This window comes from Cottoperca gobio, chromosome 12 (genome assembly GCF_900634415.1).
Source record: "Cottoperca gobio chromosome 12, fCotGob3.1, whole genome shotgun sequence".
NCBI classification, from domain to species: domain Eukaryota; kingdom Metazoa; phylum Chordata; class Actinopteri; order Perciformes; family Bovichtidae; genus Cottoperca; species Cottoperca gobio.
Genome location: NC_041366.1, coordinates 13,166,928 through 13,191,494, shown reverse-complemented (window position 1 = coordinate 13,191,494; position 24,567 = coordinate 13,166,928). Strand labels below are relative to the sequence as shown.

At 40.7% G+C, this 24,567-nt stretch overlaps 1 protein-coding gene across 4 annotated transcripts in view; it reads right to left on the bottom strand.

Annotated features, from left to right (window-relative positions):
• Positions 1–24,567, bottom strand: part of eng (endoglin) — a 37,694-nt gene that overhangs the window by 4,362 nt on the left and 8,765 nt on the right. For 3 of the 4 annotated variants that reach the window (XM_029445147.1, XM_029445148.1, XM_029445149.1), the window contains exons 3-11: positions 19,056–19,195; positions 12,948–13,058; positions 8,986–9,163; positions 5,252–5,426; positions 5,049–5,151; positions 4,626–4,821; positions 3,788–3,939; positions 3,435–3,665; positions 3,104–3,170 (exon numbers count right to left, since the gene is read on the bottom strand). In XM_029445147.1, the coding sequence (XP_029301007.1) occupies positions 3,104–3,170; positions 3,435–3,665; positions 3,788–3,939; positions 4,626–4,821; positions 5,049–5,151; positions 5,252–5,426; positions 8,986–9,163; positions 12,948–13,058; positions 19,056–19,195 (1,353 nt within the window). Of the gene's footprint in view, positions 1–3,103; positions 3,171–3,434; positions 3,666–3,787; positions 3,940–4,625; positions 4,822–5,048; positions 5,152–5,251; positions 5,427–8,985; positions 9,164–12,947; positions 13,059–19,055; positions 19,196–21,717; positions 21,819–24,567 lie in introns of those variants that run through there. The other variant, XM_029445151.1, reaches the window with a different exon arrangement.

The window sequence follows — 24,567 nt, the reverse complement described above, 5'->3', positions numbered from 1 at the left end:
TGCAACATATATACAATCTGTACCAGCTATGGCATGGTCATTTAATACCCCTCCTAGTTACCATGGCAATTCAAGCAAAACCCATGCAGTAACTATAACAGTCATTATTTTTGCAGCATTAGAGATCAGCCGAACTGAACCGAAACATCTTCTCCGTTCTAAATTAATAATACAAATGTACAATTAAGTTTGGCATTGGTGATTCTCTGTGTGCTTGCCCCGCACAACGTCCTTCAAATCTGACAAACTTAATAGAAAACATAAAAATCGGAGCCAGCAGCAATAAAATGTAATTCTCCCTCAAATTCTTCTCTGAAAGAATAAGAGAACTCAAGTCCATGACATGCAGCGCTGTGGCAGAGACATCCGCTACTAGCCTGGCAAGGCCATCCCATAGTTGTGCTTCGCTCATTGTGGTCTGGCAAGGCTGTGAATGTATTACCTTGAGAGAGACGTCATTTTAATAAGGCTACAATAAATCATCGACATTTTCCCCTTCACTCAGACGTCGCCTTAAACTCAGCCGTTACTAATATTTGCTTCTGGTTTTCAAACATGCCAGATATTTTAAACGTCTTCTTCTTTTTCTCATTAATAGCTTCCACTAAGATGACTTTTGAAAATCATTTTTGACATGGAAAGCAGTCTGTTGGTTTGGAATGTTATGATTATGATCTAAGCCTCGTATCTGAAACGCGTGTACAAACACGTGCTTTTACATCTCGCCTCCTTCTACTACATGTAGAGAGCCTCCCACAAGTGTCTAGAACATTTGGAAGAAACCAATCATCACCTTTGCACGAGTTTCTCTCACCTGCTGCCTGCTGCCTGCTGCCTCCTGCCTCCTGGTGGAATGTGCTAAGCTAAGTACTTTACTGGGCTTCATGCAATCATCCCCTTCATCCCCTGTCCTGAAGTACGTTAAAGAGAGGACACGAAGGACAGGAGACAGTGGGATTGTTTTGTAGAAACGTGCCTGCCACTCATGTGCATCATGCGCAATTTAATATGTGTGTAATAATGTGCAGCGCAACTGCTTCTGCGGTGAGCCTCCATGAACTTAATGCAGATATCAGAACATTTAAACTGAACTGCATGAAGTCTGATGTAAATTATTTATTATAATGATGACGACTACATGATTACAGTAAATGCAATCATGCTGATATTTGATCAAACAAATATCAACAGAATTAAACATGAACCAGATCACAACAGTGACATCTTGTGGGCAACTGTGCAGACTGCGTCCCACACAGCCAACCCAGTTTGTTGATCTGTCAGCGAGGAACATTCCTTGACCCCCGCATGAGCCAGAAACATCACAGCAACTCGAGCAGGCTTTCTCTGGAGACGTTATTTTTTCTTTAATCAGTTGTGCTGTGTTAGTTTGTACAAGTGAGGCTTTGACAGCGAAACTGAATAAACAAGAGCAGGAAGCAGAAGCTCCAGTGCAGGTGGAGAGGACGAGGCAGACAGCAGGTCTGTGCTGTGACTCCCTAGAGCCCTCTGTATGGAAACTAGCAAACAGGAATGATTGCTGAATGGAGCACTGAGGGCCAGTGAGGGCCAGTGAGGGCCAGTGAGGGCCAGTGAGGGCAGAATGCAGTCTGCTAGTCCTGCTGATATAACCCGTGTGTCTCTGACACTGGATAATTAATGGAAATACATAAGCAGACATACCAAATTGACATGTCCCTTTACAACTGGTACTATTCCTGTAATGCAGGTCCCAGTCTCCAGAAAAAAAAAACTTTTTTTAATTGCCTAAGTTAAAGCAAAAAGAAAAGAAAAAAGACAACACAGGAAAGCACGGATGAGTAGTTTAGTCTGCTGCAACACTGACATTCCAACCTTTATCTTTCTCCTCTAGGAGGAAATGGAGGATAAAGGAAGCTTAAGGAATAAACAAATCCATTATCAGTTCATACCCAAGAAGTCTGACAAATTCCAGGTGATTCCCCGTTTACTCAGCATCTACTTCCTTCTGTCTTTTGGAAATTGCATCTTTTTCGAATTTTCCTATGAAATCAATCATCCGTCTGTTTCTGTGAAGTAAGACATCTTTCCTTGTTTGAGTCAACGGTGTTGAATGGTCCGACAATAGCATCAGGCCCAGTGGCTGTGTTTGGACAGCAGCACAGTCAGACCCCCTTGGAAACACAAAGGAAACCCCCCCCTCCCTCCCCTCCCTTGAGGGCCATTACTTCTGATTGTGGCCACAAGGTCAGCCTGCAGACCTTCCTAAAGGACGAAGCCCGGTCCCTGCAACCCCTTACTGGCTACACTGCATATCCTGAGTTCACTGCTATGACAACCGCCCGTGCTTGTTGTGCACTGAAAGCAACAATTGTAATGAAAATTATTAGCAATTTACTGGCCGAGCACCACGCCAGAAATTAAGTCCTATGGGCGGAAAAAAAGGTCATTCGAAAGTGTTTTGTTTTTTCTTCTCAGAGATCAGATCTTTTGTTAGAAAATTAAATATGAGATGTTCATCTTCATAGTAATGCTTTGTCAAGAAACTACACCTTTTCAGGATCCTTTTTTTTTTTTTAGCTTTCTGCATTTGAAAGCAATTTGTTTTCTTGTTTGTGTTGCTGAAACAAACTGAGGAAAAGATCAAACACTTAACGCTGTTTCAAATGTTTCTTATAGATGTTGTGAATTTTCTTGTTCCACTCAACTGTCCATTTACTCTATACGTTATATTACATTTATATAACAAAATGGCAACAGGATAAAAAATGGCGGAAATGTCTTTTAGTTCACCCCTCTCCTTTCCTCCACTCTGTCTCTGACTGTAGGCGTGTGTCGCCGCCCTTCAAGAAGTACAGCGGAGGAGGGAATGTGAATGGCAAAGCAAAAATAAATAAATTGGACCCCCTGTTGAAGACCTAGGATCTAATGTATCACATGTCCTATTCAACTGCTTTGTAAAATTGTTTGAGGTTTTTACCGTCTGTAAAGTTTGAGGGAGTACGTTAGTGTAGGAGAAGAAAGAAGAAAGCTAATACACCTGAGCGTAGTCGCATAATGACTCATCTGAATTGCACTCAAAAAAGGGAACTGATCCATATTTTGGAGTTTGAACTGAACTCACTTGGTTGTTGCAGACACGGCTGGGTAACCTCCAGATTCCTCTTCACTCTTCCTCCATATCCACATTTCTAGTGAGGTGGTAGAAGAAAAAAAATGTATCAACAAAACCCTTAAAGTCACTTGTCATGAGTGTGTCAAAAACTGCATTCAAGCTTCACTATTTTGATCTTGATAGATATGAAGAGAGGCCGAGTTCCATCAAAGCGCTGCCACCACAACAGATCTACACTGACGCTCAATACAAAGTATTCCAGACAGCCAAAAGAAAAGTTGCAAGACAGGTTATATTTTCTTACATGACATGTTGCATTTGAAAAAGTTGGAACTCCTACCTCACTGTAACAAAGTTTGACGGCGCATTCCAGGTCCCATGTGGTGGATGTCAGCTCTTGGAGCTGATCTAAGGAGAAGCTCAGTCGGGTGCTGTTGGGACAAGAATTTACGGAGCAAGCCTCTGGCATGAAGGGCAGCTCTTTCTTTACAGGGCATGTGCCCGTGGAGAGCACAAAGCAGCTGATCACCTTGATGGTCAAGACAATGCCTCCTAAAGTGTGCCCTGAAATCTGCAGGAAACGGAGAAGAGATCAAATAAACTTCAACTGAACGGAGAAAGCACAAATGGGCATTATAATCTAACAACGTATTACCCATGCAATCAGTGTAATAAGGGCGAATGATTTCTTACCTCAGCATAAATTCTCTTGTCACTCTGCACCTTGGTGTTAGGGTCCAGGGGAGAACGGTAGTCTGGGGAGGTGTATAGCTGCATCATCAGAGGCATCTGATGATGGGCATTAGTTGTAATGGCAGTGACTGCTGTTGGTGATGTTTCTATAACTGAGAGAGAAAGGACAAAACATAAAAAAAAACATTTACATCCACTTTATCAATTTCAATTACACTTGGGTTTATGGGTAGCTATCCTTTCCTAAGCACACTATGCTATCGTACCAAGACAGAATCCTCAAGATTTAGCGAGAAGTCTAAGGCTAATACCCGGGTTCCTACAGGCAAGTTAGATTTAAGACTTATTTAACGCACAATTCTTCAACTATTCTGATCCGTGCGACGTTAATATGTGAAGCATTTGGTAGATTATTTTAAAGAGAATAGATGTTACCAATTATTTAGATATTTTACAATGTATTGGCAGAAACATAGGATTTAGTAGCGATTAAGTCCTTATTTTTTGATAAATTAATTTATAACCTTTTAAGAATCTTTAAGGAACTGGGGAAACAATATATACTAAGAACTTGAGAAAATGTCAAAAGGGTCATTCAAATTGCAGCATAGCACATTGTGTTTGTAAAAAATAATACATTGAATGTAAAAATGATGATGATGAATATTACTTGCACCATTATTAAAGCAGACTTTATCCTCCCGTTGTTCCATCTCAGTGCTGGCAGTGCGTAACATGCATTATGTGTGGGCTGTGCTTTTTGCAGTACTCCATCTATTCTCTTTGTGGAAAATATGCCTCAAAGTTGAAACAGCTCTTTTACCCTTTATTGTCTTACCTGTAAGGTTGTCTTTTTGTCTTTGAACCAGTAAAACCGTAGAGTCCTGTGGTCTGAGTTCAGTGTAGCTGGTGAAAGTATTGACTTTGAAATGTTCTAAAGCCTTCCTTTGCACATCCTCTGCATTGTCGCTGTTCAGTGTAAATGAAGAACTTATTCTGTGTGTCATGGCGGGCAGCAGGATGTCATTGTTAGACTGTAGGAAGAGAAGTACAAATATATCAGTAAAGACTTAGAAACTACAAGTAGTTACTCAATAATGGGCACGGGGGAAGCTTACTGTGTGTAACACATCATTTAGCCCCTTTATAAGGTGAGCCGCATCACACTATTAAGGGAAGTCTTTGTCCTCTTCATAAATCCTATCTCACGTGGGGTTGTGTGTGTGTGTGTGTGTGTGTGTGTGTGTGTGTGTCAGCTTACACCAAACTTTGTGTGTTGTAGGTTGAGGAAGGTCCATGTGGTGCCCTGAGGTCCTCTCAGGAACACGCTGGTCTTCTTGGTGCCAACGCGAATTGATACATTGCTGCAATATGAAGAATCAAAGATTACATAACACAACTTTAGTCATTTAAGATCGAAAAACAACACACGAGATGCTTTGTTGTGTGGATCTCAAGGTTTACCGAGTGCTGGAATTCTCTGGGATGTTTATGATGTGAACCTCAGCTTCATCACTCTGTTGCTGTGGGGAGCAAGATTTGAAGGAAGAAACCAGGGGTTGTGTTTCAATCTTCATAAAGTGCTTCTCTACTGCATCTTCATTTCTAAGCATGCAGTCACCAGAGCCAGGTTTGGTTCCTGTAAAACCACAAACATGCATTCTTCCGTCAATGTTCATCCATTGTTTGCTAAACGAAAATGACATTCCAGGGGAAATTATGTGCAATACAATTATTTCTGTGTGCATAATCTCATATAATAAAGAAGCTCCAACAAACGGACTGCCAGCCCTTCTGTTTAAATGTTTAATTGTGGCAGTGGGATAGTGGCTGCAATAATAAGCAATAAGCAGTTACAATTAAAGCTTTTTTTTTACTATTTATTCAACAGGGTAGTTTTACTGCGAGTGATGCTCTAAGAGACTATTTCCATTCAGTGCGGTTGGTAAAAGAAGTGCAGTTTACAGTGTTTTACTGGGTGGCCAGCACTGGGGAGCCATAGACCAATCTGCAGCAGAAAACCAAACTGCTTGGACAGGCACATTAGTGCTTTGCCTTTACCGCTATGGGAGATGTTCCAGGAGCAGTCTCATGAGAGTACACTACGCTCAGCCTTTGACCAAATAATGGGGACTGATGGTTTACAGGTGCATCCTGTTGCAGTGCTCAAATTGCTACGCATGTTTAGTATTAAAACACTATGCTGGAAATGCAGCAGCAGCGCCTCATATAGTCCGATCACACCAACAGGCCAGTACGCTGAGCACACAACCAGCATGTTAAGCCACATTTTTGACAAGAGCACGACTACTTTGAACATATTATACCCAGCATTACGCGACAGGCATGGTTTGAGATTTTTTTTTTTTATCCATCGTAATAATGTGTTACCATTAGAGTACATCGAGAGTTCAAATTCAAGCTGACCGCTACGATCCTTCTTGCAGAGAGGAAACTAAAAGCTTTCAACAATGTCCTTTCAAGCCTACAGGAAGACAAGTCGTGAGCTGTGCAACTAGAATTTTAAAAGTAGCTCCCTGAACGCCGTGTTGTCGTCTTGGTCCATTATTTTACTACCTTACTAAGTATAAGCGCAGATCAAGCGCTATCCTGTTTCTTTGTGTGCCGTAAATCGAGCCTTCATTTTCCCAGGAGATCGCAAACCCGGAGTCAGAAAGAATTGCAAAAGTAAAAGCGAGGCTGATAGTGAACTAAACTTAAGTCCAATGGTGTCATAATTCTGTAGCCATTACTAGAGTTGGGCGAAATGTAAAGAAAATCAAATATCGCAATATCTTCGACCAAATATCTTGATATTGCGACCATTGGTGCGTTCATAGCATTTTTACACAATAAGATTTTTAATGTGGATATAATGACTAACTATAAAAGAGTTAGAACTGTCTGGTAAATTCAGAACATGACATCACTTTACTTTAATGCAGCTTTTAAAGTATATAGTAAAGTATTGATAAAGTATCGGTATATTGCGCAGCCCTAACCAGCACATTGTTTAATAGACATTTTACTTCACAGTGAAAACAGTAGTCGATTGCCACTTTAAATGTTTGTCTTTCACACTCCTTTACGAGCCTCTTTCGCAAATAGAAATAGCTACATTTCAAATCAAATTGAGCCACTGCAGAAACCTGAGGGACATTTACTTATTTTCTCCTCAGAAAGCTTTCATAGCAAAGCACCGTTGTTGCAGTCTTTGCAGACTTTATAAACGCCTACACCAAGGCCTACGCAAATTCACCTATCACCTCAATACGGGCCAAGGGATACAACAAAATAGAGATTTAAACTGTTGCACTGCTTGAGTAATTTAATGCCCTTGTGGACTACGAGTCAGTAAAAACACAAAAAGCCAAAACTAAGAGAAAACACAATTTAAATGACACAGTACGCCATTGGCAGACTGTAACACCCTCGTATTGTTAGACCTGGAGAAGGACAGACAACCATAATAAAAGGGATTAAAACTGAATTCATCCAAACTACTGTAAAAGACACTGGACATATTGCTGCTGGCAATATCAACCAAAAAATATGTTTAACGTCCAGCCTTTACTCAGACGTGAATGTTTTTGTGACTCCATCTTCAGCATCATCTTTCTTTTTCTGTGAAGAAAGATATCTTTCCTTGTTTCAAAACACACATCATTCATTAATATAGTACAAACTTTCACTTTGGTTACAAAATCAAAACTACACTTTTTTGATTTGGTTGATTTGTTTTAAGCCTTCACAGATCCTTTAGTTATTACATTCAGTTGTGCTGCTGTGATTGCTCATACTGTTATTGAGCTGACTGATAAAGTATTACACATACCAAAGCAGTATGGGCAGTGATGGTGTGTACATGTAAAATGTGAAACATAGAAGACAGACAAGTATATAAAATGTGACACAGCGATATATTTCAGTAGACTCTATATTCTCTTATTGATTGGAAGTGCCTTTGGTCGACGCTCCCCATTTTAAAACAGCATGGTGACTGCTTCGGTATGTGATGGAACTTTTGGGGGAGCGAGTGTTGTTTTCACTCTCTGTCACCTCCGATCCTACATACTGAGCTTTACGTTTTCTGGTTTAAAAAAATAAGAAAGTTCAAAAGCAACAGATTTCTTTTCATTTATTTAGCTGTGTATCTGTGGTAGTTGATGTTATATATTATTAAAAACCATTACGTGTACTTTTGAAGGTCCTCTGGTTTGTGTTCCTACTAATTGACACACTGAAGATCAATGTGTTGATGACTTACAGTCCAAGAATGTGTTTCTAAAAGAATGTATAAAAAGTGAGAATATAAAATATGCAAGCATCGAAAATGTGTTTATTTTTAATGCAATGTGGTCTTAATCATAGCAGTGATAAGATACACACACTTAAGATAAGAGGATGTTAGTGATACATTTGAGAGCGAGAGAGAGAGACAGAGACAGAGACAGACAGACAGACAGGCAGGCAGACAGACAGACAGCGAGAGAGAGAGAGAGAGAGAGAGAGAGAGAGAGAGAGAGAGAGAGAGAGAGAGAGAGACAGAGACAGAGACAGAGACGCAGACAGACAGACAGACAGCGAGAGAGAGAGAGAGAGAGGCAGAGACACACAGACAGAGAGAGAGAAAGAGAGAGAGACAGAGAGACACAGATAGAGAGAGACAGACAGAGAGAGAGAGAGAGAGAGAGAGAGAGAGAGAGAGAGAGAGAGAGAGAGAGAGAGAGAGAGAGACAGACAGACCGACACAGGCAGAGAGAGAGAGAGAGACACACAGACAGACAGAAAGCAAAACAGAGACAGAGATACAGACAGAGAGAGAGAAAGAGAGAGAGACAGAGAGACACAGATAGATTGTTGTCCGGAAACAAACACTGCATCCACTGGTGATTACTGTACTGCAGACTCACTGCTGAATTGTGGAAGCTGGAAAGATGCAGATAACATACTCCAGATAAAAATCAAAGTAAGGTTGATGAATCTAAATCTAATTTAAGCAGGCATAAAGTCATTTACAGTATTTTAGCGATCTGAGTATAATGCTGTCTCACAGGCAGCCTCGCTTCATATGTAGCCATGTTTTCAGACCTTGTGCTGTAATTGACTCCCTCCAAATACAGTTAGCAGGAGAAACCCCGTTAGTGTAAAACAATGTGTTAATAAAATATTAGCCAGTTTGTAGAAATAATTCTCACCTTTTGTTCCTGTCCATGACATTTTTATCAGATTTCGGATTGTGGTGAATGAAGTTACACCCCCAAACTTCTGTCTCGCCCACTTGACCAGCTCCTCATCTTGAGTTGGGAAGCCTTGCTTGTGGACGATGTTGGGATTTTTATTGGCATGAAGGGTAATTGTGGAGTCATTGTTTATCTGGAAAGCAGAGTTAGCCAATTAGTTTCATTAATTACTATTTACACAAAGAGCAAAGTCAGAATCACCTCAGTCCTAAAAGACATGAGTCTGTCTGCTACAATAACACAGAACTGAGTCAGCCAGCTTTATATTTATTTATATTCACCTCATGTCTGCTCACATTTTGTCATATCAAATCTCTCTCTCTCTCTCTCTCTTACCCTCCACCCAACTCTCCCTCTATTCTCTGAGCAGGGTGCTGTTAAAACGAAATGTTTATTATGGTTAAGTGTCCACGAGCACAGTTGCACAACTCTGTTGGAGCCATGGTCTTTCCTTTGCTTCCTGAGTGGGGCCAGGAAATGGGACCTTTTTTAGCTTTGTGCGTCACTACAGTCGGCTGGAATCTGGCTCCATACAAGGTATAAATATATACATCCATCGCGTCGACTAGACACTGCTGTTTCCTCGTCTGGGCCAATGGGAAATAATGGAGTTTACATTAAGCGTTGCATGAATAAGAAAGGCAGGGGAGGGGGGACTTTGAGCATATAGTGGAGATTGTCTACAGACAGTAAGCTTGCAGACAAGTTACACGTACAGTATGTTTTTAAAAAAAAAGTGCTAAATAAATACAAATTCAAGGAAGAAAGCATGTGCTTCAATTGTATTTTGTAAGCCCAATTTGTCCTTCTCTTCTTCAGCGGACCAAAGGCCTAAGTGTAAAATAAAGTGCTGTATAAAGTACTCTTTATTTTGTAAACACTCATTCTCACTGACACTCAAGAGAAGCTAATTATACTGAAGGAAACTTCTTTTTTTATTTATTTTTTTAGGAAAGTACAATGAGATCATCTACCAGAAATCATTTAAAGATGTCTTCTTCTTCAATGCAGCATAATGGGGCATGTGCTTTGTACTTTATTCATTCATTTTGGAGTTTTAACTACCATACAGATGGTTATTTGGACTAATCGACACATTTCTTCATGTGTGCTGGGTTATTTTTGGAAAGGACTGCATTTTTTGAAAATCAGCCTGGTAATGTTTATCAAGCGTGAGTATGTTTGTTTGAATAATGAAAGCCCCTCTCCTGGCCTGACCAGTGTGTGTGACCATTTGTGTGCGTGTGTGTCCTTGCGTCACAAAGCGAGACAGAAACAAATGGTGAAAGCCAAGTAAGCCTAAGGGAGTCATCGGTCTTTCCACATGAATATTTGATTGACGAAAAAAGAAATCAAAAATAGCGTGAAGGGAAAACTACAGAGATAAAAGAGGGAAAAGCAGTCACGATAGAAGCAGGCAGAGGTCGGCAAGAAAGAAGAGGAATGAGGATGGTAAACATTTTAATGATTACAGTGGAATTTTACTCAAGATTAGTCCGTGTGAAATCGGTTTGATATTCTGCAGGCTCACACTAAAGTTCAAGGGACTCAAAGATGTTTTGAGAGAAAAGTGCATCTCTGTCTACAGGATGTTACAGAAAGTCCTGATGATACTTCTTCTGCCTTGGGATGCGTGTATGAGTTTTAGATGCCCCGTCTTCTCACCTGATCAATACCTTAAGTCTTCCGTAAAAGGTGCTGTATTATAAGTATATCATAAGTAAGTATATTATACTGCCTAACGTGGAAAACCTGCTTTTTGCGACTTACTAAAAAAGTATGAAGACTCATAAAACCTTATAGACAAAAATCTTGCTGTCTCCATGTGTTTTTTTTATATATATATATTCTTTTTTTTTTTTATAAACAAGCCTGTTTACTCAGGCAAGATTTTAAAGGCTAACAAGAGCTGTGACTGTGACACTGAGCCAAGCTGTCAAGCTGATGACGTACTTTCGCAGACGCAGAACAGATGCCATTTCTCTTACACTGCAAAACTAAAACACTATTATCCCCCAGTGATACTGCTCATCCCACCAAAACATCCTGCAGTCACAAGCAATGTTGTCCAGGCTCTCGACAGGACATGATACAGGAGGTGGTATCACACTGCTGTCCGTATGTCAGTGGTGACATTCCTGTGAATATTTCGTCAGCAGGATTGGTCAGCTCAGATTTCTATTTTTATTTATATACCATAACAACCATTTTTCAAGCATATCAGAGCTTTTTGGTTTTTATTTTTCCGTATCTACCCGTAGTTTCATATCATGTCAGTGTGAAAGTGCATTGACATATAGGTTGTAAAAACAGTAAACGTTAAATCATGTTTATCTTTTTGTCAGCGTGAAATTATTTTTGCGTGTTGAAGCGGTTAAAGAGATGGTTTTGACAAGTGATGCATTCATGTGCAGGAGGAAAGCTCTAACATGAGAGTCACCTGCCAAACAGATTTGCACTCATGAGTACAAAACGTGGAAGACAAACAACCAGCCACAGCGTCACGATAGAAACAATGTGAAGCTTCCTTATGTTTTAAAGGTTACCGTTTCAAATCTCAAGTAGTCCCAAAGCAAAAAAGTGTTCATTGTGAATTCTTCCTCTCAAAGATGGTTTCAAATTCAACTTTCATGCTGTACTAATATGGACCGTCACCAGTGGCTGTCTCTCAGGTAGGAACAACATGTTGATCAGTTGCAGCTTTGACAAAGTCACCAATATGTGTAACATTGAGTTGGTGCAACGAAACAGCACAGGAGGCTGAGACTGCTTACGACACGCACTGATAATATTTGGAAGAATGTCCCGCAATAATGTAACCTGTAGAACCTATACGTGATTTGTAGTACCTGTAGACGCGTAATAGTTTAAATATTGGATTAATCAGGGCGCTCACCCGGTGGCCCAAGTACAAAGGCAGAGTCCTCGCCACAGTGGCCTGTGGTTCGAGTCCGACCCGTGGCAGTTTGCTGTATGTCGTCCCCCTTCTCTCTCCCCCCCCCTTTCCTAATCTGCATCTCTCTGTCATTAAAAGGCATAAAAAGCCCCAAAGAATATTGGTTTAATCAAAGTTATTTAAATGTTCCTTATCTCCAGAAACGGTAGTTCCACGTCTCTACTACAGCTGAAACTAATCAGTTACAGAAAGTTGGGACACCTCAGTCCCTTTTAATATAATGTCCTGTTAAAAACTGGTTCTTTATTTTAAAGATAAAAGACTGTGACATATTCAATAAAGACTTTTCTGTCAAAACCAAATGGGAGGTGTGAGCGGTTTGTTTCAGTAAAAAACGTTTTTCTGTTTTGATTCACCTCATTAGCTTCATCACCAATTTGAATACCAAAATAGATACACGACAAACACCTAACTGTAACAACCGCTAGAACAATTTTCCTCACAACAGTGTTATTCCTCTATTTAATTAGACACTCCAGCAGCTGATTAAAAGTTGTTTCCTGGCCACAGTGTGTAAAAGTCGGAATCTCCAATTTTATTGGAACATTAATTTTACAGCCGTTGCCATCAGCCCCTCTTGTTGCTGGCCACTCTAAAACTTCTCTTACAGATTTATAGTGTGGATAATAAAAGCTCCAAAACACAAACTGCCTCATGCAGAGCAGCGACTGGGGAATATCAATGGAAAACCGACACGGTTCATTGTCTCTCTTAAGCTGCTCTCTCCAGAGCTGCACAGCTGTGGCGGTTTGACTGTATTTAAAACATCTGGCACTAGACAGAAGCTAAATACATCTGGATACATTTGAAAATTATACAGTACTGAAAAAAATAACCACTTACACTTAATTTGTGATTAGTTAGTACTTGGTAGACGATCTCTTGTATCAATAGCAACCCGTCACATATCCAGGTGTGAGCACAGCCTTCTCATGTTCAAAAAAGAGGAGAAGTTACTCACGTAAATGTTAACATTGGCGTTGAAGTTGTATAGGCCGAAAGACGTGATTGGCGACGTGAGGATGAGGTTCATTGGCTTGGCGTTGGTCAACTCCAGAGAGAAAAAATTATCCTAAAGCAGAACAAAAGAAAAACATTTCATTATTGACTCAGTTATTTTTAAAACAACCCCAATGTACTTCAAACTGTATATGTTTACAGTGTCACTTATTTAGCTGTAAAGTGCTAACGCATTATAATGAGTTGTCAACTGCTAATTCTGCGTTAAAGCCAAAGACTTTGAACTTCATCATTGTGATCATTGTGTTGCTGGCAGAAACAGTTTGGCAGTGGCGTTAATCTCCAGGTGGAACACTGGGACTGATTAGGAAAACAAAGAAATCAAGTGGCATAAATATTCACTCACACTGTGAAGTCATCCATATGGGAACTACTGTGCTGCTTATAATGAGCGGGGTTTTGTGTGTGTGTGTGTGTGTGTGTGTGTGTGTGTGTGTTGGCAAGTGTACCATGCTGAGTGTGTGCTGTGTTATTCAAACAAAAGAAGACAAATCAAAAAACTAAATAAACTTTATGAAATGTTTCCAGTGCAACTTTTACTTCAAGCAAGGCCTCTTGCTCCTATTGCATAACCATTTACCGTGTTGTCATACATCATGTAGGGACACATGTATCAGCGCAGTATTGGAGACTGTGATTTTGTACAGAGTGACCTGATGTATGAGCATTTTGGAAAACTGGCAAATATCACAATCAAAATGAACAGTAATTATCATGACCTGTGTTTTTAGTATTAAAGAGGACATAGCTACTCCCCAATTTGCAAACCTCCCGATCTGACATGGAGTGTCACTAAATGAACAGACCTCAAATTGACGGGAGTGGAGAGAGAGAGAGATTTTGCTCGCGGCACTGTGTTTAAAAATAGTTCCAACCGCAGTTTAAGTCTAAGTTTGATTCCCCTTTCTACCATATTACTATTGTGTGGAGGGATGTGACAATTATCCTTGTTTTTGCAACTATAAAATGTCAACACATGCATCTCTCCAGAAAAAGCAGTGCCAGTCAATCGAGTATGGCTTGTAGTCAGAAAGGAAGTTCTCTTTGCTGTCTGCCTCCGTGTTGACACGGGCATTAATGAGGTAATGCAGCTTGGTTCTATTAATACATCTCCATGCAGTGCAAGTTACCAAGGGGGGGAAAAAAAGTCAAAAGAAAATGAAAAGCTATGGAAGTGAATTTTTTACCGGATGTGCTGCATTTTATATAAATGTATGCTGTATGTCTTTGTCGCATTAAAACTGTGCAAGACAGTGTGGAAATACACTGGAGTGATGATAAAAAAAATCTGAGAAACAATACAACTTTGCTATAACATTTGGAATAATACAAACCGTGTCAGAATTATTTTAGCTACAGTAGTTTCATTATGAATTTATGTATTTCTTATAACTTGAAGCCCAGTGTATCCTCCCACCATGTGGCTGATCTCGGTGCTAGTTACACACTGTATATAAAACACTCATTAACATAATTTAACACATAATGTAATACCTCATTAGCTATATTTTCAGCTGAGGGTAACACAATGGTGATGTGATTTGCTAATCACCACCACAGTCACTCTATGAATCAGCCGTAATTACCATGCTCCACATGTGCATAGGGTAAAACCGGTACCGCTGCGTTTAACGGATGTAAGTAGTGGTGAGTAAACCTTTTCACTGTTGAATAACAAGTGAGTTTAGAGGGATTTTTTCCAAGACTGACTTAATTCAAATAAATCCTCGTCCTAATTACTTTAACTTCGGTTATGGTCCCGAGATAATTGGATTTAGAGAAGTGAAAGAGTCGTGGATTTGAAATCAGTTGAATTTTATGACTCAATGCTTTAAAAAATATATTTCTCCACTGCGAGGCTTTAGTGGGAAATTAACACTCATAAATATAAAGTTCTGCTTTCATCCATCTGTGATGCCTTTTCACACCCAATACTTTATTCTGTTATTTGAAGGTAGATTGATTTCAGACCTCGGCCTGCTGGGGAGACAATGAACATGCTGGGGGGAAACAGTGTGAGTCCCTAATATTAAATTAATTTACTTGCTACCTGATGTTGCCAGAGCTGGATCCAAGAGAATTGTGATGAGCTCAGGCTTGAGCTATGAAAATGTTCAGACCCATACAGCACAAATGAGGTCTGAGGAGAACCGTCAACAAATTGCCTATGAGCAGAACACAGATGCTTTTGAGAGAGTGGCTCGCACGGCAAGTGCAATGGATAGAGGGATCTGTCATCATACACACACACACACACACACGCTAGCTCACCAATGTCTTGTACACATTGAGTTTGTTTGGCTGTTGCACCTCAATGTGTCCAGTCTCTTCTTTAAATAGGAATAGGCCAAAGGGGGCACTGCATTATCAGGTTAGGTTCAGGGGTAATCGGTTAAAAACAAGTGTTGCCTTGCTTATAAGACACTTGCTTTCCATCTTCAGTGCATTTTTTTCCTTGAATTGTCCTGAAGACCACAAGAGGGACTGAGTTATTAGAACATAAGTCCCAACTTCTTATCACAGATGAGTCAGAGACTCACAATGTCTTCCCAGAAATACCACGTTTTTTTTAAAACCTGGAACGTGTGGCACGTACATACAGTAAATGAATGAATGGCATTTCCTGCGGAGTTCATTGTGCTTCATACAGAGATAACTCAGGCATGCTTTCCTTAAATACTCCTTTCTAATGAGCTTCATTGTCTCTCCGTCTACTTTCCTCCCCTTCATCCTTTTGTGACTTTCATTCTTTCATTTGGAAGTACGAATCATGACTGCTGCTGACCCTGATCACTCACCTTTCTACTTTTCTTCCTGCGCTTTCAAGATACAATTGTTTTCCTTTTTGGAGAGAGAGCGAGAGAGAGAGCATTTTTTTGAAGGGTCTTTGCTGATGCAGTTTCCAGTTATTCTTTTGGCTCTCTCCCTTAACTTGAATTGGCTCCGTTGGTGTAGTCTCGGCCTTGTGCCAAGACCCCCAAAGCCACTGTGTGACATCAATGGGCCCTATGCAAGCAGCTCCTCCCTATGAATTCTCCTGGCTTATGCAGCCTCTCGATGCTCCCCTCTAAATTCTCCGTGCGGTCAAACTGTGAGAGTCAACTGTCTCTGGCAGGTTATAAATCAGTACGAAACACAAAAGAGATGGGAAAGAAGGTGATAAGAATATCGAAAGGACAAAGAGAGGGGGAGGGAAGGGCAAACCTCCCATCTGACTGGACAGTTTGGCAAGAGATGAAGACGTTCCCCTTCCTCTGTGTTTACACGAGAAATCTGTTCTAAGCAGACAGTGGAGAGCAGATACGGGGGTCTGTGTTAGTAGATTTACTTTCTTCTTTCTAATGTCCACTGGTAGTCTCACAAGAGAACAAGGATATGCAAACCTATTGCATCACACAGACCCCGAGTCAAATTCCTTTTGTGAACTCCCACAAACCCCACAGCAAGTTATAGTGTGTTGTAAGTAGACTTACACCAATATTTGTGCAACCTAACACTTTGCAATGAAATGCGTCTTTTCTTTTTTCGCCCACACAACATAATGTGTCTGGGTTTACTCTTCAGTCCTTCAAAAGATGACTGAGAAAATCATTTACTTCCTAATATACTTTAAATCTGTTTTGTCATCAAACAGCTTTTTTTTCTTTGATGATTTCCAGTCCATTAAATATGCTGTAACGCTGCAGTTCATTAAGACTTGGCAAAATAGTTCAACAACATGTATGCCAATAACCTAGTCTTGCACAATGTTAGCACACTTACTCAACGCAAAACTAAGAAAGGAAACAAATTTCTTGCAGACCTGGGCATATGTGAGGCTAACCAGCTGCATAAAACATGTTTATGTGTCTTTGTGTAACATAAAAACTAAACTTCAAAATCCTTAAATGTCAAATCCAAAGAAAATTATTTCTGAAAGAAAAGCACTCATACTTTATAAATCAGCATATCTTATGTTTCCCTTAAGAGATAAAATATGGCAGGATTCTCTGTAGCTTTCCTAGAAGCAACTGAAGGAAAGGACCTTGAGTGCTTTTATTAATTTTATAGAGGTGATGAATTCAGGCAGACGTTGCATTGTGCCTTAGCTAGACTGCACATCTGCTTCCCTTCTCATATTCCCCACCAAATGAGAAAGAATGGCCAGCAGAGTGAAAAATAAAAAGAGACATTAAATAAGCAGTCGTTGCTGAACACGAGTTATGTGAAAGTATTACATAAGTGAGAACAAACAAGAAACAAAAACACACAGAGCACACTGATAAAGAGATGACTAATGTGAGCTGACCGACAATGTTGGACAGTGAAAAATGGAGTTTGGCACAGCAATAACAACATATAGATTAAAACTTTTCTGGAGTTTCTTTCCGGTGTCATTCCCTAAAAAAGCTAAAAGTTGTACGATCAACATGTCACAATACACTAGCTGTAATTATGGTGTTATTGTTTAACTGAAAAAGGAATTATTTGAACACCCAGCCAGACTCGCAGCGCCGGGTTGTCAGTGAAGTCTGTTTACAGTAAAAAAAAAAAATGTAAAAAAGAAATGTAAAAACTGTGGCTTTTTGGAAACCCTATCTTTCTGTTATGTCTGGCATCTGTTAAGGGTTAGCGAGTTATTTGGCTAATAAAAGAGGGAGATGGAGTGTGTGTGTGTGTTTACATGTTGTGTGGGGCTTATTTATGTAAGGGTTAGATTTTGTACAACAACAATATTGAATGTACAGCAATCATATGAACCAGAATAAAGCTAAAAGAGAAGCGATTTAGCATAGCATTGTCAGACTCTAGATAGAGTTTTATAATGAAAGAAAAAGATCAAATCTTGACGCAGCAGAACCATAGATATCCTCACACATTCTTCTTCCCTGTAAAAAAAAACATGAGTCTACAACAGCTTACCCATAATGCAACTCGATCGTCGACAGTTCAGACGGATATTTGCCTGTGTTTTACGTTTTTTTTAACTTCTTACATATACAGTGTTTTCACCTGTAGTCTTCAGTCCTAACTTACGCTGACTCACGTGACATCACTTGAGGCAATTTATCAGATTTTGAGGCAAAGTTTGGACCTGGAACCAGACTTTAATGTGTAAGATCAATGGAGTTCCCCTTTAAAAATGCATACCCTTCAAAATCACATTACATATACAGTACCAGTCAAAAGTTTGGACACACATCCTCATTCAAGGTGAATGAGGATGTGTGTCCAAACTTTTGACTGATGCTGTAGTTCAGTTACTCCGTCCTTCCTTCTTGCTCCTTCTGACTCTAGCTTCTCCAATTAATCTCTGTGTTGTGTACACTAACCTCTCCATTCCTCTTCCGCCTGCCAGCCATCAGTGTTGTCCTGCCTCACTCCCCTGCCTATCCAGCTGCTCCTTGTTTGCAAGTAGTATCAGTTTATACCGAGGGGAGCTATCTGTCAATCTCTGCCAGGTCATCCATGTTGTCTTAGCAAACCAGCTTTTTAATGCCTTTTCCACCACAGACATTTTGACTGAACGATGGCTCTGTTCTATTCAAGTGGAGGCCATGACAATGTCGCTAAATCGTTTTTACCACTGTGAATTCAAGCTCATTCCCTGTGTTTGTAACAGTAATTGACCTTTTTTTCTTTTATTATCTGAGAGTCGTAAAATGTGTGGACCAGCACACTGCTTTTTCCTTTTAGGTGTGACTGGACATGACATATTGTACTGTCCACTCCAAAGGATGATTAATTAGCGGATGATAACACACCCATGCCATGACGGGCCACGGTATTGGATTTCCATGAGACGTAAGCTAGGTTGTCAGCTTGACAGATAGCTATAGTCCTGATTGTGTTGCATTTCACTTTCTTTGTTCTCTTGCAGTTCAGCTTTGCAATTTTCCTCTGGTCTACTGAGCAGGTTCCGTTCTGCTGCTACTATAGTCCAAGTTAAGATTATATTTTTCCTTTATAGTATTGCCATTTCACTAGCATACATTAACGTTTTACTCATTACTCACAAAATTAGCCCCAGTTCGTCAGCATCTCATTTGTATAACCTTGACATGCTTACCTTGGCAAAGTTCAGGTTAAGGATGTGAACCTCCGCCTTGTCCTCTCCGATGAAACTGGTCCAACAGCCAATTAGTTCCTCTCTCACGTACACCCATGGGTTGTCATTAACCTCCGTTGGATCACACGTCCGATTTGAGGCTGAAAGCAATCAAGTACAAATGGTTAAGCAGTGTCAGCAGCATATAATCAAGTTCCACTAAATAACCTCTTGCCTCCAACATTAATACGCAAATTCCGGCATTATCTAGTCTTGTGTTTCAAATGCCAAGTACTGAGAGATTACAGCTCAATCCACAACAATCCTGTCCTATTGAGACATGAATAGCACGTGACTGAAGGCCATTATTTAAAAGATAGATGGATTCAGAAATGTTACAGATTCCTTGTCTGAAAGGGGCTAAATTTGTTATTAGTCATTCTGAAAGCTTTTCCCTGGTCTCAGAGTATGGATGTTAAATGTGAGGGTAGGACTACATTGTTTAAAAACGAATCTGCCGCTTCACGTTTATCAGGCGTGTCAGGATACCGGGCTGCAGTCATTCATCAAGCCTGCTCACTCTGCTCTCTGCTATGAGCCTGCTGTTTAACCTGGGGATCCGTGTCTCTGGAGGCCAAATTAATCGAGCCGAGGCTGTGCGGTCATGGATGAGGTTGGGTATAAATGCCTGGCGTTTGACCTGGGCTATGTGAGTGTGTGTGTGTTCTATTGTGTTAGATTGAAAGTGAATATGTGCGTGCACATGCTCACTCTAACCGGTCTAAAGTTGACAGCGACAAAATATTCTCTAGCAAACTTCCTCTTTGCTGAAGAGAAACAGTGGAGAATACAATGTAGAAAAGAAGATGTCTTTCCAACTCAATCAGGGATCTCTTTCCTGGCCCATCTCCTTTGTTGAAAAGCTCTCACTGGGGCATTATGGGAGTCCTGTGGTACTACAGTCTTGGTGGTAACCATCATGGCTGACATCGTCTCTAATCTGGATTTCCCCTTTAGGGCAAAGCCTTAAAAGCTACCGGTCAAGGCAATTTTTTTGAAATAGACAAGCTACTGTCAATAGCGACTTACATTTTTTTATTCACTTGACGCGGATTTAGAAAAATGGCAAAACTACACCGTACAGTACGACATACAATTGACGAAATGCAGACGTTCCTCTGTTTGGTTGCCGAAGAAAGGATTCAGAGTGTCCCGTTGAAGATGATGTCACGACAGTTTCATACTACGGCGATCAGCTGAGCATCTCGCCTACACTGAGGGGGTACTATCCACAGTGGAATATTAATTTGAGAAAAGCAACTCGTACCAAAAGTCAGTCAAGTAGAGCCGTACCATGCAGTGGAAACATGGCATTAAATAAGCATATCTATGATGCATGTAGATGAATATAAGCAATATATGCCTAAGCACCCCCAAAACATTTGCTACTGAAGCATATAAGCGAGCAAGACTGATGTCATAACAGAAACAACTAATTTAGTCAGCAAATGCGGCATAACATAACGCTCCAATGACTTTTATGATGTATTTTGTCTGTCTAGTCAGCAGGCCACAATCCCTCAGAGAGAAGTGGAGTTAAACAAGTGAGATGAGAGAAAAAGAAAAAAAAGAAGAATGGAGAGGGAAGGGTTAAAAGGAAATTGCAAAGTTTGGAAGGTCAACAGGATGTGCCTTATTTAGAAGCAGAACGAATCAAAGACCCTGGTTGCGGCAATGTCATCACTAGCAGTGGAGGAGACACAGAGAGATAAAACGGGAGAGAATGTAATGACTGTAATGAAACACAGTAAGAAGAGAAAGAGCTAGAACATGTTACATAATCAGCTCTTTCTCCTGTTTTATTGGCCCCACAATGAAATCGGGTTGGTATTAGGAACTCTTAGTCATTTCGTCAATCCATTAATTTGTTCATAACATCTCTCAACCACGATATCGCTGATGGAAAAAAAAGAGCAGCTGACAATTTGATCACAGTTATGTCCTTTTTTTTATTATCTTGTCACACACAATATCTGAGATACTTCTTATGTTAGAGATGATCACCTCTTGTGTTTGTGTCCCATTCAAATCTTATAAATCGAATCTATCTACCACTGTCCTTTAGTTGTATTTTCTTCTCAAATCAAGGACATATTTGAAACTAATCAGGGGATATAGGAGGAGTATCATTCCTGGAACAATGTCTTCTTCTGTTTTCTAGTCTGCTCAGCTTTTGGACTGCAGCTTTTCTAGCAAATCAAGATGGAGAGCCATCCATGCTCCCTTGCCGTCTCTTTTTCCCTCCCTCACCCCAGAGGTCAAGGCTGGTTTCCTGTTATTCTGGCCCTCTGTGTTAATGTCTGTTGCTCAATATCCACATCCATAAAGTTATTTCTCTCTTGTTCTGCTGTGACAGAGTCAACGGCCCATGACTGTCGGCCGGGAGGTCTTGGTATAAATCACACTGACTGCGTAAGACTGTGCGCCTGCGTGTGTCTTAGTGTGTGTGTGTGTGTGTGTGTGCGTGTGCCACTGGTTCTCCTTTTTACGAGTCACCATAGGATATGAAGAACATTCATTATGCCCTCTTGACCCCGGAAATGCCAACGGCCTCGCTAAGCGGTTTGCTGGTAAATGAGGTATAGAAGAACCGTTCCATTCCCTGTCCTCTTCATCTACTTACATCAGTCCCCCCCATTTCCCATTCCATGAGAGGATATGTTTATGGATGTTGATGATTTCCATTTAGATGTTAGGTATGAGGGGGAGATGGGAGTAGGGAACATAAGAAAATGAAAAGTGCTTATAATCACATTTGTTTCCTTTAATTCTTCATTCAAATTCAATTAAACAGATACCAATGCATTTTATGCCTCAGTAGACTACTGATAATTACCATATTAACAACACTATTTGGCCAATATTCCAGACTTAATAGGCACTTTTATTCCACTGTAATCATATTAAACATATCATAGCAAACTGCTTGAATGCTTGTAAAATGAACAAGTGTGCAGCCAAAATCAATGATGGCCAATTTGCTGTTAGTGCAGCAGCTTTTGGGGAAATCAAGTTGTTTGACTGTGCCAATATCTGTGGGTGATGAATAACTTACAATATTATGCCTTTCTGCCCTCAGCATTCTCCTGGTTTTCTGCGGCACCCTGGAGCCACAACTAACAAGGAGAACAAAAACTCCCATCTGGTAACTTCACATGTCCAGGCTCTATCTGCGCTTTCTGTCCTAACCTCCAGGGCATTCCAGAAAAGGATAGAACACTAGTTCACCAAATCAAAGACATCCGTTTTCCACGTGTTCAATCGTGCATAGAACCATTAAGGCGGCACCATTTTCGGGCATCTCAGTATCAGCTTGACGTTAACTATGTTCTGTCTATAGGCATACTTTGTTAAGTTTAGCATCAGGATGCTCTACGTTGTCAGTTTATACTTTATCCGCTTTAACTTTAATCTCGAAATTAGCTACAACTGTTAAGTAGCGTTATGTGTGTTTCAAAGTTGGGTGGACCAAAGGACATCATATTGCTACAAATACGTTTTTGTGTAATGTGAAGCATTAGCCAGGTCCAATAGGCATTGTAAAGTGTGTGAGCAGTGCACTCGTGGCTCCAGCCCACAAGCATTACATTATGCTAATAGCTCATAATCCAACTTTAGGGTAGCATTCACTACATTGTCACACACTGTGTTAACATTATGATGATAAGAAAAAACCCATCCAACCAAACTGGAAATGAGTTTTCTCTTACTGTGAGTGGAGGAGCTGCAAGTAGAAAGCCTAGAGTTGCTGAGAGTGTTGTAAAGGCAGAACGCATCAAGCGAGGAGATTGTTCCTGCTCCATCCATTTACATGAGCACTAATTCACCATACAAGCAAGGCATATGGGGCAAAATAAGACGCACATAATTGAGAAGTCACATCATAAATCCTGGAAAGGTCACACTGTCCTTAACTGCACATACAGGAGGCACAGTTCCCTTTTCACTGTCATTATCACTTCTTGTTCTGAACACATTCTAGGAGTGTCAGCATCTCTTCAGTAAACAGAAATAAAAATAACCTTAACTAAATATAACTATTGCAATAGGGGTTATAACCAGAGGGAAGATTAGAATTAGAAAGTCACTTTCTGGAAAAAGGCTTCAATAAACATCTTGAAATGCCAATACCACGACAGATCATGATGATTCAGATAAGTGACAGATGTTTGCTGTCATTTACAAAAGGTTATGTTTTTTACATTTACAGTGGTTTTTCGAAATACAACACACTTGAAAATAGTGGATTCTGGCAAGGTTTGTTGTTAGCACTACCGGCAGTGTTGTTTCTGTGAGCTGGCTACTTCTGCCAGTAAATTAAAGATCTATATTGCCTGTCTGTAACACTGTTGCCTCAACTCTGAGCATCCATGATGTGCCCACATTGCAGAGTACTGACAGGCAGTGAAGAGGCCTTGCATTTTAAATATTCTATCACACCTCGGCTAAATGTTGATTTAGATTCAAGGCATTGAGTACCTGCGGCTCAAATAACAAGCTGCCTTTTCACTCACCTCGGGTTAGCGAGCAGGCAGACTTGATTTCATGCCCTGTCTTTCATGCCTTCCCTCATTGTAAGTCACTTTGAAAAAGAGCATCAGCTACTCGCCTAGAGTTTAGATGCAGAAGGAACACTTATAGAACTTGAAGCTACACTGCATGGCTGCATTTGAAAGAAATAAATAAGGGGGGCGGGAGGGGAAACGCTGACAGCAGACAACGTCAAGATCAACTGTCTCCCTTGGTCCCTAGGGGTAAAGTAAACTGTTTGCGTCCAGCGTCGGGCGACAGAGTCATGATGGGAAAGGGGGAGCGAGGGGTCAATGGTCCTATCAGAGTTAGTCGGAGAGGGAAAGGGGAGCTTTAAGGCTGGCTCAAGTCTCTCTGGACTCCACACACACACACAAACACAGACACACACACACACACCTATTGTCCCAGCACTTCCGCAACTGCAGATTGAGGCCTGACCATCCACAGGAAGGTAAACAAGCCCTTATCAGTGCTCTGCAGGGGCCTGCACTGTCCCCTGGCCTCTCACCCCTGCATACTACACATTACACACTCCATACAACACACAAGCTTCCTGACCATCTCACCTCCCTCTCCTAAATCCTGAAATTCTATCCTAAAAAATGTGCTGATTAGTCTAGTCAATCTAATGGCTTAAGGCTTTGCGTGTGTTCCTGTGGGCCAAGTTCTGCGTCTAATCTTTGCCGGAGAGGAACTGAGGATGAGATAGCGGGTCTGGAGACAGACTGTCTTCACACTAGCTCTGTTTACACCTCTGGGAGCCATTCGTGCGTCGTCTCGTCGTTGTCGGAAGCCGCCAAGAACAAGTCCAACAGTGGCGTTACGGAAGCTCTATGGCTCACTTCCTCCGTTGTTCCCTCACTAACGTTGTTCCCCAGTCTGCTGCTAGTAAGTCATTCCATATTCTTTGATGCAGATACAGTTGATCGTGGTTCATTGT